Consider the following 19,893-nt stretch of genomic DNA (forward strand, 5'->3'; position numbering starts at 1 on the left):
AATGAGATTTTCTCCCTATGTCTATGTCGGGGGTCGGCAACCCGCGGCTCTGGAGCCGCATGCGGCACTTCCATCCATCTGATGCGGCTCTCTGTGCTTGTAAAATAATGAATGGATATTTAAATAAAATGCTTTATATTTTACTGCATTAATTTTACATCTGTATGCCAATTCTAAATGTAAAGATTGTCTGCGTAAACCTGAACAGGTCCAACCCGGTCTTACTGTGAGACCGGGTTGACGGGTCACGCTTGTGCGTAATCATATGCGTGTTCTGAGCTGACGAGGATGTGAGATTCTGGGCTTCTCCTCAGACGGCTCCTGGATGTGTCGCCACATTGGAGACAGGAACAAGCACTATTCAGCCAAAGTTTCATAATCAGGGAACATTTTCTAAGTGACAAGTCTCGCTTCAGTCGGAGGAATCTTCCCGCATGCGCCCTGGTTCTGCTACGTGCTCCAAGCCCCTCTCCACATCTTCAGCTCGCTGTGGACCTTATGTAGTACACACTGACAGTGAGCTGCGCTGAGCAGTGTCCAGCTCAGATGTTCAGATGGGAATCTTTTCTTGAGTGATTTAGCTACATCTGCGATGTGCGAGACGAATAAAATGTCAGTTCGTCTGCATGCGTCGGGTTAATTCTTTCTATTCTTTCTCCGTCAAAATAAACGGTCAAATACGGGAACTATCCGGTCAACACAAGCCCTGCTTTTAACTGTTCTGTTTTCTTGTGAAAATTGTTGCAAAGAGATATAATTTAACTTGATTAACACCAGAGCCAGGCGCACTGCACCGTTATCTCCATCACTGTAAATGAGGGAAAAACAAATTGATGGGATCCTTTTCTGACCTTCCCCACCTACAAAGTTTAATAAAGTTTTGAGGTTTTACAATTACTTCTGGGGGCAGAGTTGCAATGACATGCGCACTGCGTTGCCCTAGCGCCAATTTTTAAACAGAAAAGGCGGACAGGGATACAGGGCCAACATTACCAGTAATCAAAGATGTACCCGTTACATTTAAATCGAATGTCTGGGCTAATTTCGGTTTTGGGATCCTGGATGTGAAAGAATCACGTAACACAGTATTTGTTTACTATTTTTAAGTTCAGTAATATTCTATCTTAAAGCTGCTCTACCGAAAACATTATTTCTTATATTATTTAAGTAATTATAGGCAGCACACTTTAAAAATTATTGTGAATAGATGAATGTTCTGTTTTTCAGGGATTTCAAAATCAAAAAGAAATTGAAAACTATTCTACTGCTTTTATTAAGTAATGAAAATTTTTGTGTGAAGAATCGTGATGCATTTCAGACTCAAATCGAACCTTTAGGCAGATAATCAGAATCGGATTGAATCGTGAGGCAGGTATGCATGCATGTATGTATGTATGTATGTATGTATGTATGTATGTATGTATATGTATATATATATATATATATATATATATATGTCTGTATGCATGTCTGTATGTATGTATGTATGTATGTATGTATGTATGTATGCATGTATGTATGTATGTATGTATGTATGTATGTATGTATGTATGTATGTATGTATGTATGTATGTCTGATCTCAGAATTGTGTGTACTGAAACTCTAATTTCTAGGATTAATAAAGTACTTTTGAATTGAATTGTTTCTGGTATATTTTCAAACTGGGATTTTTGTCAATTTTAGCTTTCAGGGTCCATAACATCTGATTAAACAAAAGGGATTATTCTTACTCCAAAGACGATCACTTATTCAACTCTCTCAGTGACGTTTTCTGAAATACTACAATCAGAGATGCATCAGTGTTTGCAGAATCCGAGTCCCGGATGGTGAGGCAGCCAGCGTTTACCTGTCAGTACTCACACCTCCCCCTGTTTCCACGGCAACTCTACATGGTCCATAAAGACTGAAAGACATGTTGGATGCCAAGGTCAAACAGAAAGGTCAGAGTAAAGGGACAAAAGTAAGATCCAGTTCATATCCACAGAATCAGTGACATCACAGTTTAGGTGCATTCAGGGAAGCTGGGACAATCACGGATGTCTTTAGAGGTCAAAGGGTCAACAGAGGCTATGAGAGGGATGAGAAGATGAGCAGGTAGAAGATGCAGTGCCTCCAGATGAGAAGTCTCAGTTTGAAAGAGGAACCACATGATTTATGAAAAAAAAAAAAAAAAAAACAGCATGAAGGAGTTTTGATCCGCTCAGCGACAGAGGATTTCTTTTGAAAATTAGTTTTTGCTTTTTTCTCTGTCAGCCGCTGATTTGTAGCCCTCTTATTCATGGACGAGAACCAAGTGGTTTGCAGAAGTCATGCAAAATATTCATGCTGGTAAACAAAGTTATTGTCATTTCCATCTGGGGATCTTCAGCTAGGTCCGTTCTACCGGGGGGGGGGGGGGGGGGGGGGGGGGTATGGGGCTCTGTCCACCATGTGTCTGTCCACCATGTCTGTCCACTATGTGTCTGTCCACCATGTCTGTCCACTATGTCTGTCCACTACGTGTCTGTCCACCATGTGTCTGTCTACCATGTCTGTCCACTACGTGTCTGTCCACCATGTCTGTCCACTACGTGTCTGTCCACCATGTCTGTCCACCATGTCTGTCCACTACGTGTCTGTCCACCATGTCTGTCCACTACGTGTCTGTCCACCATGTCTGTCCACCATGTCTGTCCACTACGTGTCTGTCCACCATGTGTCTGTCTACCATGTCTGTCCACTACGTGTCTGTCCACCATGTGTCTGTCCACCATGTCTGTCCACTACGTGTCTGTCCACCATGTCTGTCCACTACGTGTCTGTCCACCATGTCTGTCCACTACGTGTCTGTCCACCATGTCTGTCCACCATGTCTGTCCACTACGTGTCTGTCCACCATGTGTCTGTCCACCATGTCTGTCCACTACGTGTCTGTCCACCATGTCTGTCCACTACGTGTCTGTCCACCATGTCTGTCCACTACGTGTCTGTCCACCATGTGTCTGTCCACCATGTCTGTCCACTACATGTCTGTCCACCATGTCTGTCTGGTAGGTTGAAAGTTGTAGGAGTTGTCCATGGGTGTTGTGATTGATCAGCGGAGCGTTTATCGTTCTGAACCTTGGAGGACAGTTAATGAGCAGGTTTCAGTCACATGATTTATGGCTTGTATTTCTGATATGTTTGATCGGCTTCAGCCTGCTGGGGCTCAGCAGAGGTGCACAGGCAGAAATGCTGAATCTTCTTTGGTGGAAAAGGACACATCAGCACCAGCAGGACACGTCCCCACCAGGGCTGCATCTATGGATCTTTTTCTGGGAACCAGCAGTTATAGATGATGGTGCTTCATGTCTCTGTTCTGTTGGTGTCTGAAGCCTCTCATGTCCCTGTCTCTTGTCCTCACAATGGCTTCATGCTTTTTATCCTGGTTGGTTGGGGGTTGAAGAACATTCAGTCGGCGTGAGTCGGTCTCTTCTGTTTCAGGTTCTGCTCGGCAAACGTTTGGTGGAAGTTAAGTAGGAGAGTTTAGGGGCTCCTCTCCAGTGGGAGTACAGTTAGAAGCTCAGAACTGCAAGGGAATAAATAAACAGATTTAGTCAGAACCTGAAGTAAATAAGGGACATGTTTCAGACACCAGACCATGACGTAGACTACAGCATGTCCTGATCCAATTAAGATGAAGGCGGTGAGCTGTTTTTGATTGTGTGAGAACCTGATTGTTTGTTGGGTCTGGTTTGGTGCAGATGGTCAGTAGAGGGATGAAGGTGGGTAAAAGAATGTTTCTTTGCTGTTCGTTTCTTTTGTCTGACGTGGAGTTGAGAGCACCAGCTGTTTCTGTTTCTATTGGTTTTCCTTCACTTGTTACGACAGTCTGGGATCATTTGCTTTCAAAATTATTTCACCCGAATTAATTAACCTTTATTGTGACAACAAGCTAAAAGCAGGAAATACAGAAATATAAAACACTGGTGTGTTTCTCTTCTAAGCAGCTGCGGTCCAGGTCACCATTCGTCAAGATGTTTAGTTTGTGAAGGGTTCGTGAAGCCCTGTGCTGGTCTGATCTACCTGTCAGCACAATGTGTTTAAAGTGTGATGAGCTTCTAAAAAATAACATGCCATGTGTTGCTCTAAGCCAGGGGTTGTTTGTCCTGGTCCTGGAAGGCCGGTATCCAGCAGGTTTCAGTTGTTCCTCTGTTCACACACACTTGATTCAGGGGTTTGTTTCACCTATTCAGCAGCACATGAAGCTCTGCACATGCCTGTTATCACCAGGGGTCTCATTTATCAAACGTTACGTAGAATCCCTACTAAAACCGTATTTAAGCTCAGCAAAAAAAATGTACTTACGCCAAGCAGGTTTGTGATCTATCAAACATGGAGGACGCACATCTGCACGCAATCTCCGCTTCATAAATCAGAGACTAACGAGAATGATTCTCAGCTGCATTTTAGTCACATCCCGCCCTCACCACGCCCACTTACTGCCATAAATGGTCAATGCAAAGAGCCTTGTGGACCTCATGCATATACATAAGCCGGCTGTTGCAGCGCTCCGTCAATGACTTGGCGACCGTAGATCAAGGCAGATCAAGGAAGCGCCATTTCACAGAAGCAGAAGTTGAGGTACTTGTAGGTGAGGTGGAGAAATGAAAGGAAGTGCTTTTGCAAAACAAATAAGAGAAAATCCACGGAGCGGCACAGCGTTGCTGAAGCCGTCAATGTTGTGAGTTCTTCAGAGAGATCTGTGGCGATGGTGGCACAGGAGTTAAGTGCTCGCCCCGTAATCAGAAGGTTGCAGGTTTGAGCCCCGCTCAGTCTGTTGTGTCCTTGAGCAAGACAATTAACCCACGTTGCCTGCTGGTGATGGTCGGAGGGACCGGTGGCGCCAGTGCTTGGCAGCCTCGCCTCTGTCAGTGCGCCCCAGGGCAGCTGTGGCTACATTGTAGCTCATCCCCACCAGGGTGTGAATGGGTGAATGACTGGTTGTGTTGTAAAGCACCTTGGGGGGTTTCAGAACTCAAATACTATTTACCATTTTATCAAATACAGGATATGAAAAAAATGGCCCAATCAGGATTCGATCCCCAGACTCCCGGGTGAAAGTCACGCGCGCTAACCAGTACGCCAAACAGAGATCTCCCTTGTCCAAGTAGCCAGGGCGCATGATCAATCGGGTCACAGTGACAGGACACACACCGTCACAGACGCATGACATTCTGTCTCAATCTGTCCCCCTGCTGATATTCTGCATTCCATATTCTGGAGTGTGTGTGTGTGTGTGCGTGCGTGTGTGTGTGTGTGTGCGTGCGAGGGGTCTTGTTCTGTGTGAAAACGAAGCGGTACAAGTGATGATGCTGCAGGATTTCATAATTGTATCTTCTCAGCAGCAGCACTGCAGGTGCTCTCCATGTCCAGCATGTGTGTAAGCCAGGTCCTTAGTCAACTTAAAGTTGCGCACATTTTTCCGCCAAGTTTTCTTTCATAAATCCCAAAGTTTGTGTGGAAAGTTGCTTACGCAGTTTTCCGACCCTGTTTTGTGTGTAAGCTAGCTTGATAAATGAGCCCCTGGAGATTAAAACTCGTGTTTTGAAGCAGAGAAACATCCAAAACACGCTGGAAACCGGTCCTCCAGGACCAGGACTGAGAACCCCCTAATCTGTAGGTGATGTTTTATCCACACATTGGATGTAAACTGATGACCCTGAACAGCTGGTGCAGCCTCGTCCTGATCGAAGCCACTGACTGGATTTCTGAGTCAGCACATTTCAGCAGAAACAACGAGCAAAGCTAACATTTATTTTTGCCACCATTACAGAAAGCTTGTGTTCTCGTTTCCTCTGGTGAGGGACATTAAACACTTCTATGTGAGCCTTTTTGCCAAAAGCATCAACTCTGGACAGAATCATTTTCAAATGTTTTAAAACTTTTTCCGTTCTGGCGTTTCCATGGTTACGAAAACATCCTTCAGGTTTTCTGTGCAGGTAAAAGACACAAGTGGCTCCAGAGGCTGATCTGGTAATGTGGTACAGGAGAGTCCTCTTTGTTGGTACTCCTCTCATTGCAGACAGGAGGAATGATCTCCATCAGTGTAACACACACACACACACACACACACACACACACACACACACACACACACACACACACACACACACACACACACACACACACACACACACAACAGCTACACATTAAAACACAAGTCTTTAACGAGTCTTTGTTCTGATATATGGTGTTTCAGTGCCTGATCTGTGTTCTCCACCTTCGACCTCCTCTGGAGTGTAATGAAGGGTCTGAATGATGCAGACGGCAGCAGCAGCAGGTCCGTTTACAGGAAGCAGGTGTCAGAGCCACTGCACCCACTTCTGTAGGGGGACAAACTAAAGCTCAGGCTCTTCTAACTGATTCAGCAACACCAGACATCAAACGTTGGTGTGACGGGATGAGTACATAGATCAGACTGGAGCAGCTGTAGGGGCCACACAGTGTGCACAGAAACTACTGAATTCTGGCTTGATTTGGCATCAGAGGAAACCTTTTCTGCATGTCCAGATCTAGTTTTAGTTCCACCTTTAGCTGTTTTTGTCAAAATCCTGAAACTGAGTGGAAACCAGAGTGATACCATGAAAACTGGCGGAAGATGCTGAAGGCAAAGAGGCCGTTGGGATGATGTTCGTAGAGATCAAATGTATATTTGGACTTTACTGCAGTTCACAACACAAACCATCTCCTGCTTTAAAAGAACGTAAAACTGCAAAGGCAGACATCATCTGTGTTTTTCAGAAGTTTTAGTCTGAAGTAGTTTGTAGAGATGAAAGTTAACCAAAACCTAAGAAAAAGGTCAAATATTCACCACAGCAAAAAGAAACACATCATCACAAAGCTCACTTAGAAGAACCATGCACTAAAACACACAATGCTTCCCTCTGTCTGTGTAACACACACACACACACACACACACACACACACACACATGGTTCACCAGCAGGAGGCCTCGTGGAAGTGGCTGGGGTGGAATTTTAGATCAGAATCAGATTCGGGCTGAGGCCTCTGACTTGGTGTCTCCAGGAGCTTAAATATGGCACAAACACGAGGCTTTTCCTTTTTAAAGCATTTCAAATCGGGGGGGGGGGGGGGCTGTCAGTCCGACAGAAGCAACATTCCACAGATCTCCACCGACTGGACTTTTTGGTGCTGAGTGTGTGTTTGCCCAGATGTGGGAAGGACCAAGCTGAAGGAAACATTCGAATCAAACTGTTTGAACCAAACATGGAAGAAACAGAGACGACAAAAAGAGAAAACGCACAAAAACACACAGGAAGTAACAGAAAAGTCACACGGATACACAAAAACAAACACAAGGTGAGGAAGTACAAGACAACAGTACACACAGATCACATTCTTACATGAAGATGAGAAATCTGCTTCTTTTTTCTGTCCTCCTCCAACACATCCCACTTTCCTTTCTTGCCCAGAACATCCCCCTCCTCTTCCTCTTCCTCTTCCTGTGTGTGGCGAGGCTTCGCTGACAGATCACTCAGAAAACATCATTCACATCACAGTCTACTAGTCTCTCTCATTCATTTCCTGGTTTACTTCTGTCCTCCTCTGGGAAATCCACCTTCTCCCTTCATTTGTTTTCATGTGCAAAGAGACTCGAGTCCTTGCTTTGACTTTGGAGAAGTTTCTGTGGGTTCTGAAAGCTTCGGGTTGGAGGAAAGAGGTTAGCGTCTGACACAAAGTTGAAGGGTTGTTATCAGAAACACAGAAAGATGGGAGAGTGACACAAGAAGAGAAGATCTGAAGGCAAAGTATCACGTTTAAATAGCGGAACACAGCATAGGGTACCGACATCACGCTAGAGTTTCACACATTCTGGCAGCGACTGGAAAAACACGGACAAGCAGGAGCAGGGAGGCTCCAAGGAGCCAGAGAACGAGCTGCCTCGGCTGGAGGTAAAAGGAGAAATGGACCCAAGCTGGGCCAAATGCAGAGTTACCAGTTCATACGAGGAGTTCGGGCCAACTTATCAAAGTCTGGACTCTTCGGCACTTTGTAGTTTTGACAGACATCATGAGACTATTCAGATTATTTGTCACATTGCTAAGATGGAACCAACTCTACACGTCTGGACAAATGGGCCTTTTCTTCAGCACCGACTCAGCGTGGCGTGACTCGTCTCCATGGTTTCAAACCATTCCCACCACAACAGGTCTTTCAGCACCATGTTCAACATGGTTCTGAGCATACCGGGCCGCTAAAGACACTGGCTGGTTAGGGGTGGAGCCACTGCTTACGCCTGAGCTGCCTTTTCCAGGTCTTCTCTTTTCAGAGTTCGACCGATAAACAAGGCCACTGCAGAATGCACGTTGCTACCTTGTCCACCATTGTTGTGTTTTATGTCATGTACCAATCCCCTTGCTCTGTGTGAAGTTCACCCCTGACCCCCCAATGTGACTAGCCCACCCTCTAGAGCCATTTCTCAGTTGTGATGAAAAACCAGCTGTACCGTGTAGAGGAGAGACAAGTGGAGCCAGGCTGAGCGGATGCCTCCAGCATGGCTGCAGACGGACCAGAGGTCAGAGTGATGTGTTTGGTCACGTCCACCATCATAAACCACATTTACCACAGCTGATGACGAGAAACAAAAGCAAAATGTGCCAAAAACATGTTGCAGAGAATAAACAACTGAGATTAATGGTAACAATTAAAAACAACAAACCATACAAAATGTCAAACTGGAGGTGCGAATCAAAGACACCCTGACAAGTTGATCCTTGTTTGTTGTTGTGTGATTGTGTCTTTATATGCTGAGACATTTGTTGTTTCAGGTGACACAGTCCACATGGAAACAGCAGGCCGTGTCCTGGTGCATCTCTTCTAGAAGTGTCTCTTGTGTAGAAAACAGCCAACGTGCTGTAGCAGTTATGATGTGTGTGTGGCCCTACCACAGAAACACACTAAAACAGGAAATACGCTGCTGTGTGTTTCGCCATCATCCACTCAGTGGAGAGGAGGAAGTGATGTCGTTCTGAAGGCATGACAAAGTAAGAGCAACTCTTTCTGGGACTGTTGGGAAAAATCAGAAACACCTCAACGATGTTGGTGAGAATTAGGGCGGGTCGTAGGGGTGGGGCTATGACATCACTGTTTCTAATGTCAACAAGAAAATACAATGGCGGTGTTTCTTGCCACTGTGGAGCCAGTTCTGTTTGAGGGGTCCCTAAACCTGGTCTCTGTGGAGATGAAAGGCTGGTGTGATAAAGGGAGTGTTGTGCGTTCACAAATCACTGTTTCCATGTAGACGGCACCTCGGTGAAACTCCGGGGAACAGCGGTAAGACGACTGGAATATGAAAACAGGAACAGAGATTTGGTGTGCACGCCACGTGCCACAAACTCACAGGAGGGGTCAGTTCTTTTCCATCTTTCACAAAAGAAGTGGAGATAAAACAGGAAGTTTTTTCCTCTCGTTCCTTCACATTAGAACAGTTAGCAAGTTTTTTTTTCTTTTTTGCATATATTGAACAATGCAGTGCTTTGAAAACAGTTCATCATAAAAAGCAAGACGCAGTTAAAATCAGGTGCCTAAAGTTCTACAAGAAAGCAGCTAAAGGAGTTCTAGTAGAAACATACCCCCACCCCCCACCCCCACAAAAATAGTCTGTCCCCCCCTCCCAAACCCACCCCCTTTACAGTACCTAGGTTGTTCTGTTTCAGCCAATAGCATCACAGAGTTTAGTTTTGGCATGCAGCATGTCGGCCTGTCCTGCATGCTTTAGTTAGTGCACTCGTCCTCCCACCCGCTCTACGTGTTTAAACACGTTCCTTCTGCTGGACAGAAGCGTTCCCACTCCGTTAGTCACATGTGTATCCTTATTGCTTGTGATGGAAGCCCATGCATATTTTATATAACACAAACTTTACATAAATACATCGTTACGACAAAAGTCTGGTTCTGTAAAAACAAAATCAAACCAAAAGAACCAGACTAGGAATGTTTCACACACCTTAAACATGGATCTTTTCTCACAAACGGGGGTCGGAGGCATCAGAGCTGCAAACTCATCCCAGTGGGTCGTTTAGTTATTTGGGTATTAAGAGTAATCAGGATGCGGACATCCTTCCACAGGTTTACACACCAAGCAACATCACTGCTCTTTGATGTCACCTTCTGTTAAACTGGAACGTGAGACAGAAAGTGGGAATTCTTTTGAGAAATCCAGATTTGTTTCGGACATAAACAAACAAATGGAAGAAGGTGAAACTTCACACACAACCATGTGATCAAGGTGTGTGAAACCACGTGTTTCTGGAGGAAAACGGCTGACAAATAAAAACACATTCATAAACATAGTTGAACACAAACACCAGAGACGTGTTTTCTTCTTCTTTTAAGCTAAAGTAAAGGAGGACACATTCATGTCTGTGAATCCGTATGTCTTTGTACAGAGGTAGACGTGAGTCTGGACTCAGATCTCAGTGATCTACGCTGCGTTTCCCCGCAGTCACAGCATTCTCTGCTTCTTCTTGTCCCATGCTTGGCGTCCACTCTTCTCCTACCACGGGCTGTCACTCCAGTAGCCGTTCATAGTGCCTCCAACTACGCAGCCACATCCACAAACAGAGACAAGATGGACAACAGAAGAGGAAGGGCAGGGTGGGGTTTGGGGACAAAGGCGGGGTGAAAACAGGGAAAGACCAAAGAGGAGAAAACTAAAGATATTGCCTCTGGAAGCGGAGTCGCACTGAGGTCAGTGATGCTGCAGACAGCAGTGACATGATGTCATAATGAAATGAAGTCAAATCTGAGGAAGAGTCAGTATTTCACCCACAGACTGAGCTACAGTGTCTGAAACCTTTCCACACACACACACCATTATCCCAGTGAGTCTGCAGGAGAAGTCCAGAGCTGCAGCCCAGAACAACAAATGTCTCCAAACATCCAATCAAACTTCAGCTTTTCTCATCCGCTGCTGGAGATGTGTCAGGGCAACATCAGGGTCTTGGACTTGTTACTGCAGCCGTGACCAAAATCATTCATACAGACTCAACTGCTGCTTTTCAGTTTGCTGCTTCAGTGTTTTTAGATCTTTACGTTACATGTTCTTATGGTAACACCAGTAGTATTGCTCCAGCCAAGCCCCGTTTCCCCAGCAACCAGCTCACCATCCACCTCATCCAAACCACCTGTCTCACATTAACTCCTCATCAGCTCCACCTGCAACGCTCTCTCTAAAACACCTGGACCACCACCAAGCCAGTGCCAGATCATTGAACGCCTAAAGGAAGTAAGTACTCCAGCATCTCTATATTGCCTGAACCATCCTGACCTTGTTTTGTCTCACAGACCTTCCTCCTTGCCTCGGCCCTGTTTGGATCCTGTTGCTTTGATTACAAGCCTGCCCGGTATACGGACGTTGGATCTGCTTCTCCACCTCGCCTCCTGTCTGCTCCCTGTCTGTGCCTCTGCCTCTCAGTCTAGCTGGTTTACCAAACGCTGACCCGTCTCTGGATTTTGCCTCTCGCCTTTCCCCTTGGATTTATTGCAGATCTCTCTGGCACTGACCCACGCCTCCTCACCACCCTGCCTCAGCCTCAGCCCCGTCAGTCTCTGGGAACGCTACAGCTCTGTAAATAAGACTTTAAGCACTTACTGTGTCTGGTTGTCCTCACAGGTCTTCAAATCCAATCAGAACACAAATGTCTTAATAGCTTTTATTGACAACTCTAATAAATGTATCCAAAGAGTCCACATCTCCAGCCAAGGTCCTTCTAGACTGTATTTCATCTTGAACCGTCTACAGGTGGTTCAGAATGCCTGTGCTTGGCTTCTGACCAAGTCCTCCAAACACACCCACATCACCCCGCTTCTCCTCCAGCTTCACTGGCTGCCAGTCAGCTTCAGGGTTCATTTCAAGATCCTGGTTCTGGTCTATAGGGCCTTACATGGACAAGCACCATCATACATTGGTGATCTTCTTAGTCCCTACACCCCCAGCAGGTCCCTGAGGTCCAGTGACCAAAGCCTACTGGTTGTGCAGCACCAGGCTAAAGGTCAAAGGTGACAGATCATTTGCTGCTGTGGCCCCCAGTCTCTGGAACTCTCCCCCTGAGCCTGAGATCAGTGGACTCAGTGGTCTCCTTTAAAAAGCAGCTGAAGACTCACTTGTTCAAGCTGGCTTTTGTATGACCTTCTTCACCACTCTCTCTTTATTCTGCTCTCCCCACCTATTCCACCTTCCTCAGGATCCACTGATTTCCCTCTTTCCTGTTCACTCTCTCTCTTTCCTTACATTTTTTAATCACAATTGTCTATTTTTGCTCATTTTAAAGGGACTTTACAGAGTTTTGAATTTGTATGCTCGCGATTGCCCCCTCAGGCCAAAAGCGTAACAGCAGAGGACGTTGTCGCCCTCTGCTGCCCGCTCTCAGAAAGAAAATCCTTATCTGTGTTTAAAAAAGAACCAAAAGTGGAATTAGAAGCCAAACACAAAATAAGCTTCTTCAGTTGATAATTTTAAGATTCTTTTAAGAAAGTCTCTTTTATATTCTCTAGCTTTCACGTATAAGTGATTTTGGTTTTTTACAGTTTTTATGTTTTGTACTATTATATTTGTGTTATATGTGCATCACTTTGGTCAATGAGAATTGTGTAAATGCACTATAGAAATAAAGTTGACCTGAGTAAAGTGTTGTTTCCCTGGCATACCCAAAGTACCTAGTTTCATCATCAATCAATTATCAAAGGCTCAATGATATTAATAATCCATATTTTTATGGAATATTACGTTTTATTGAATACCTTTATGTTCTATTGACACAATTGATTAAAAGTAACCACTTACAAAATGTTACACTGCAATGACACAGGGTGTGTCAACCTTACACCAGGAGTTATCGATTATAAATATCTCTTACCTTGTCCAGTAGGCTTATCTACAACGCAAAATATGCCTCTATGAGACTTTTATCTGACCCTGTTTAATTTAAAAAACAAATAAAGAAATAATTTAAAAATATCTACATATCTATATATACATATATCTATATATATAAATAAAACATTTCACACTCCTCAGTCAAAGCATGGTTTGAGGCTGACATTTGTAATGGACCTAGAGGGCGCTATTGCAAGAACTAAGCCACGCCCACTACATTTTCTGGTTAATATCTATTGAGATTTTGATTTGTATCACTCACGAGTTTTGAAAATCATTTTTTTCCACTATGTCTTAAGAGTGTTCAGAAGAGGTTTAAAGGTGATTGATGTAAAGGGCGCTGGGGGGTTGGCGTACCTTCAAAGTGTACAAAAAACACAAAATGGCGTACTTGGACCAAAATGGTCGACTCTCTGTGGGATATGGAGCACGGATCCTAGAGACTTTTTTGTAGGTTCTAAGATAGGTGTACTAAATATCACAGTCCTCAGTCAAAGCATGGCCTAGGGCTGGCAGTTTTAATGGCCCTAGGGCACACAATTTAAAAAAATTGGCCACACCCACCTGATTTTAACATTATTTTATATTGAGGTTTGGATTAGTATCAATCACCTGAAATGTTGTACCGATAACATCACAATTGAGGAAAATGATAGGCAAACGTAATTCCATGGCGTGAGATCAAACTTCACCAAGCCCCCAAAGCCCCACCCTTTTTGAAACCTGCCAGTACTGGACACCAAGTGACCTCAACATGTCTGTTGCTATTTACCAAAGATTCATATTGATTAGGTAAAAGGAGTCAATTTGGGAGCTTTGAGGGTAAAGCATGGTGTGGTGACAGGTCAATGTTTGAGGCTTAGCCACACCCACAGAGTTAGACTTCAGAAAAATCTGTTGGTTCAGGTTTTCCGCTATGCCTTAAGAGTATTAAGCAGAAATTTAAAGGCAATAGGTGAAAAGCGAGCTGGGGGGTTGATGCACCTTTAATGTGTGCAAAAAACACAAAATGGCATACTGGGACTAAAATGGCTGACTGTCTGTGAGATATGGATCATGGCTCCAAGCAAGGCCAGATTATAATATGGGCAAACTGGGCACAGGCCCAGGGGCCCACAGCCAGAAGGGGGCCCACGCGAGCAGCAGTCTTTTTTATTTTATTTTTATTTTTAGTGCAGCTGTCTTAACCCTGGAGAAAAATGTTGACAAGTAATTAAACTTGCATCCACATTTTCTAAGTTAACACACATTTCTTTTAACAACGATCGTGTTTGCATCTTTACTGTTCCTGCTTCAGCCCTCCCCACCCTCCCCCTGCACAGCAGCTGCAAACTCACTGATGCGCCTGCAGCCTCTCAAAGTTCCTGCTGATCTAAACACTGAAATAATAATTTCATTTTCTGTTCCTCACTTCTGATTACCTTCAGTGGTGTCTGTTCGTTGCAACCACCAGGTACAAAAACTAACTTGTTTTTTATTTGACTGTTTTTCTGTCCTGTCTGTTTATTATCTTCCTGCATCTCCTCTGAATCCTGAAGAAAACCTGCTACCTGGCTTCATATTTTCACCTCATGAGTTACCTTTTAACTGCAGTTCAAAAAGATCTACCGACCGATCGCAAATATAGCAGAGTGCGCGTTGCGCGCCGGCCGCAGGGCTGCAGAGAAGTCTCCGGAGGAGGAAACAGATGATGCGCTCGCTGCAAAGCAGCGAAACGCATCAGACACAACTAAAAGACAGAAAGCATGAAAGGATATGAGCTGACATGAACGATCGCATGTTAGATTTGTTTTTGAGGTGGCGACACTTTGATAATGTTACATAAATTTGGTTTTGGGACCTTCTTCTTAAACTAGCTACAAACATTATACAGTTCACCAACTGCATGTGTCAGGACAAATGACCAAATATCAGCTAGCTTCTGTCTTCAGAGGGGGACCAGGCAGGGATGCCCACTCTCCCCCTCACTGTTTGCTATCTTTATCGAACCACTAGCAGCAGCAATTAGGCAAACAACAGGTATTAAAGGGATAAAGTGTAAGAAAATAGAACATAAGATCAGCCTTTATGCAGATGATGTTTTACTCTTTCTCCAGAATTCTCAATCCTCTCTCTCCCATTCAATAGAACTGATAAACTCTTTTTCAAAAGTTTCAGATTACTCTATAAACTGGTTAAAATACACAGTTCTACCAATTAATTTATCTTTTGTCAGCTTGCTTAATACACAATTGGAGTCAGGCAATATCACATACCTGGGAATTAATGTCTCTCTAAAGTTGGCAGATCTAACCAAACTAAACTACATCTCACTTTTAAAGAAAGTGGAAGATGATCTTGCAAGATGGAAATCCTTACAGATATCACTCATGGGGAGGGTTGCTACGATTAAAATGATGGTCTTACCCAGAATAAATTACTTATTTTCAATGATCCCAAAAAAACCACCAGCTGACTGGTTTAGATCTCTGGACTCCTCAATACCTAAATTCCTTTGGCAGGATAAACCTCCATGAACGGCCGATTGGCTGATTGGCTGCACCTGGCGGTAAGGCGCTTCCTGTTTCCTGTTTTCAGTGTTGCACTGCGTGTAGCTGTTTGGTGTTTGGGGCTCACTAAAACTGATTTAATTTCTCTGTACTAGGATATCTCTGGGGCAGCAGTAGCTCAGGTGGTAGAGCGGGTTGCCTCATGACCGGAGGAGGGTCATGGGTTCGATTCCAGCTCCCGCCAGGGGTATCCTGCTGTTGTGTCCTTGGGCAAGACACTTCACCCAACATGCCTGTGTTAGTGGTGGTCAGAGGGGCCGACGGCGCCAAATGGCAGCCTCGCCTAAGTCAGACCTCCCCAGGGCGGCTGTGGCTACAAGTAGCTTACCATCACTAGCAGTGTGTGAATGTGAGAGTGCGTGAAAGCGTCTTTGGGTGTCTAGAAAAGCTCTATATAAGTTCAATGCATTATTAATATTATTATATCTCTGAGTTATTGTAGCAAAAAAGCACGCTAAAACACACATTTTCTGTTGTTCCACCTAGCTTTTAGGGAACCATTTGAGTTTGCACGCAGTTTATTTGGTGTTGAACAGTTTGCTCGTCCAGTTAGCTTAGCCTCAGCACGGCTATGGCTACTTCTGTATCTGCTTCTCCATCTCCTATCTCTTGCTCTCTGTGTCAGATGTTTAGTTACTCCTCTGCCTCCTTTAGTGATAATGGTACGTGTAATAAATGTAGCATTTTTGTAGCTTTGGAGGCAAGGGTGTCGGAATTGGAGTCCCGGCTCTGCGCTGTTGAAAAACCCGCAAACAGCCGTAGCTACTTAGCTAGAGCGGGGCTAACTAGCTCAGAACCACCCTGTAGCGATACTCCAGCAGAACCCGAGCAGCCGGGACCTCAGGCCGGCTGGGTGACGGTACGCAGGAAGCATAGAACCCAGCCCGTGGGCCACCACCAACCCATCCACGTTTCTAATAGATTTTCCCCGCTCAGTGACGCACCCACTGACAAGCCGACTCTGATCATTGGCAGCACCATAGTCAGAAACGTGGCATTAGAGGCTCCAGCAACCATAGTTAAATGTTTACCTGGGGCCAGAGCGGGCAACATTAAATCTTATCTGAAACTGCTGGCTAAGGATAAGCGTAAATACAGTAAGATTGTTCACGCTGGCAGTAACGACACCCGGTTACGCCAATCGGAGGTCACTAAAATTAATGTTGCTTCGGTGTGCAAGTTTGCCAAAACAATGTCGGACTCCATAATTTTCTCTGGCCCCCTGCCTGATCGGACCAGTGACGACATGTTTAGCCGCATGCTGTCCTTCAACCGCTGGTGGTCTAGATGCTGTCCTGAAAACAATGTGGGCTACATTGATAATTAGATAACTTTTTGGGGAAAACCTGGTCTGATGCGGAGAGACGGCATCCATCCCTCTTTGGATGGTGCAGCTCTTCTTTCTAGGAACATGGCCAGTTTTATTAGTCCTCCATGACAACCCAGGGTCCAGACCAGTAAGCAGAGTTGTAGTTTAACACACCCCTCTGCAGCATCTGTACTGTTACCCACCCACTACCCCATAGAGACAGTGTCCTGCCCACGGCCAAAATAACACAGATTAAATATCAGGCATAATAAAGCTAATCATGGAAATCTCATAAATATTCGAACAAATTCAACTGAGCAGAAAACTAGAAAAATTAAATGTGGGTTGTTGAACATTAGATCCATTTTTTCTAAGACTTTGTTAGTTAATGACTTGATTTGTGATAATCAGATTTCTTTGCTCTCTCTCTCTCACAGAATCCTGGCTGCAGCAAGAGGACTATGTTAGCTTAAACGAGTCGACTCTTTCTAATTATTTAAATCATCATATTGCTCGAAGTACAGGGCGAGGAGGAGGAGTAGCAACCAATTTTCATTCGGACTTATTAATCAGTCCCTTACCAATTAATAGCTACAGTTTGTTTGAACATCTTATTCTTAGTTTTCCAAAACCAGATTGCAAAACTGTAAAACCACTCTTGTTTGTAGTTTTATATCGTCCACCAGGCCCTTACTCTGAGTTTTTGGATCAGATCTCCGATTTTGTATTTGATTTGGTGCTAAATACTGATAAGGTCATTGTAGTGGGGGATTTTAATATTCATGTGGACATTGAAAATGACAGCCTCAATGAAGCCTTTAGTAATATCTCAGACTCAATTGGTTTTACCCAAAGAATACATAGCTCCACCCACTCCCTCCATCATACATTAGACCTTGTGCTGACTTATGGCATAGAGTGTGAGGAAATAATGATCTTTCCACATAATCCAGTCCTCTCGGACAACTTTCTGATAACCTTTGAGTTTTTTATAACTGAGTTCTCGAGACATGAAAGTAAATTTCACTATAGTCGGTCTCTGACAATGCAGTTGCATCTTTTAAATCAACTGTTTACTGTCCTCAGCATCTCAGAGGCATGTAGCAGAGGGCAATATTTTCAGTTCTACTCCCTCACAAATTGATGCCTTAGTTCATCATGTTAATTCCTCTTTACGTGTGGCATTAGATGATGTTGCCCCTTTAAAAAAGAAGGTAATTAGGGACAGGAAGTTAGCTACCTGGTTTAATTCTCATTTACGAGCCTTAAAACAAAACTCCAAGAAATTGGAGAGAACATGGTGCTCTACGCACCATGAGGAGGCCTACCTATCCTGGAAAAATAGTCTTGTGCTTTATAAAAATATGCTTCGACAAACTAGAACTGCTTATTTCTCAGCATTAATTGAGGAGAATAAGAATAATCCTAAATTTCTCTTCAGTACAGTTGCTAAACTTACACAGAATCATAGCTCCGAGCCATCTATTCCCTTAGCCCTCAGCAGCAATGACTTCATGGGATTTTTTACAAGTAAAATTAATTCTATTAGAAACAAAATCTTTAGCATCCTCCCTAATGCGATTTCTTCTTCCTCAGTAAGCGAGGCAGCATCAGAGGTAACTGTAGAACCTCATCTGTGCTTGAACCGTTTTGATCCAGTTGAGCTTTCAGATTTATCAAAAACATTAGCTTCATCTAAACCTTCAACTTGCATTTTGGATCCAATCCCAACCAAATTATTTAAAGAAGCATTTCCTTTGGTTACTGCCCCCATTCTAGATATAATCAATCTATCCTTAGTAAATGGATATGTACCACAGGATTTTAAGGTTGCTGTAATCAAACCTTCACTTAAGAAGCCTTCTCTGGATCCAGATGACCCAATGAATTATAGATCAATATCTAACCTTCCATTTTTATCCAAAGTCCTGGAGAAAATAGTGGCCATCCAAGTATGTGAGCATTTAAACACTAATGCTCTGTTTGTGGAATTTCAGTCTGGTTTTAGAGAGTATCACAGCACTGAAACTGGGTTAGTGAGAGTTACAAATGATATTCTCATGGCCTCAGATAAGAATCTTGTGTCTGTTCTAGTCTTGTTAGATCTCAGTGCTGCCTTTGACACAGTTGATCACAATGTTCTTTTAGAAAGACTTGAACATGTTGTAGGGATCAAAGGAACAGTGCTAGGCTGGTTTAAATCCTACCTGTCTGACAGATTTCATTTTGTAAATGTACATGACAAATCATCTTCGTACTCCAGGGTTACTTGTGGAGTACCACAGGGTTCAGTGCTTGGACCAATTCTTTTTACTATGTATATGCTCCCAATTGGTAAAATCATTAGACAGCATGGGATAAACTTCCACTGTTATGCTGACGATACTCAGTTATATTTATCCATTAACCCTGATGAACCTAATCGGTTGGGTAGATTGCAGGCTTGTCTTGAGGACATAAAAAATTGGATGACTCTAAACTTTTTGCTTTTAAATCAAGACAAGAAGTTCTCATCTTTGGACCAGAAATCCAGAAAAGCAAATTGCTTAGTCAATCACCTGACCTGAATGGCATTACATTAATCTCCAAAACAAAGTAAGGAACCTTGATGTTATCTTTGACCAGGACATGTCATTCAAATCCCAGGTTAAACAGGTTTGTAGGATTTCCTTTTTCCACCTTCGGAATGTTGCTACGATTAGAAGCATCCTTTCCAGGAGTGATGCTGAAAAACTAGTTCATGCATTTATTACAGCAAGACTGGATTACTATAATTCATTACTCTCAGGAAGTCCACAGAATGTAGTTAAAAGTCTTCAGCTTGTCCAAAATGCTGCAGCTAGAGATCTGATGAGAATTAAAAAGAGAGATCATATCTCTCCTGTCTTAGCTTTCCTACATTGTCTACCTGTTAAATTTAGAATAGATTTTAAGATCCTCCTTCTAACATATAAAACTCTTAATAATCAAGCTCCATCATACATCAGTGATCTGATTGTTCCATACGTTCCTAACCGAGCACTTCGCTCTCAGACTGCAGGTCTACTGGTGGTTCCCAGAATATCTAAAATTAGGATGGGAGGCAGATCTTTTAGTTATCAGGCTCCTCTCCTGT

The 19,893-nt window shown here is 43.7% G+C and overlaps 2 protein-coding genes across 3 annotated transcripts in view; one reads left to right on the forward strand and one right to left on the reverse strand.

Annotated features, from left to right (window-relative positions):
- Positions 1 to 2,721: 2,721 nt before the first annotated feature.
- LOC107391775 (voltage-gated potassium channel KCNC1) overlaps positions 2,722 to 19,893 on the reverse strand; it is a 104,959-nt gene continuing 87,787 nt past the window's right edge. Inside the window, exons 5-6 of one of the 2 annotated variants that reach the window (XM_070546996.1) lie at positions 7,387 to 10,582; positions 2,722 to 3,548 (exon numbers count right to left, since the gene is read on the reverse strand). The gene's annotated coding sequence lies outside the window, so the exon portion shown is untranslated. The remainder of the gene's footprint in view (positions 3,549 to 7,386; positions 10,583 to 19,893) is intronic. The other variant, XM_070546997.1, reaches the window with a different exon arrangement.
- On the forward strand, positions 16,090 to 16,796 carry LOC139063912 (uncharacterized). The gene has a single exon (XM_070546998.1). The coding sequence runs from the start codon at positions 16,095 to 16,097 to the stop codon at positions 16,794 to 16,796; it is 702 nt and encodes a 233-aa protein (XP_070403099.1). The 5' UTR covers positions 16,090 to 16,094.

The sequence above is a fragment of the Nothobranchius furzeri genome, chromosome 18, assembly GCF_043380555.1.
Source record: "Nothobranchius furzeri strain GRZ-AD chromosome 18, NfurGRZ-RIMD1, whole genome shotgun sequence".
Lineage (NCBI taxonomy): Eukaryota > Metazoa > Chordata > Actinopteri > Cyprinodontiformes > Nothobranchiidae > Nothobranchius > Nothobranchius furzeri.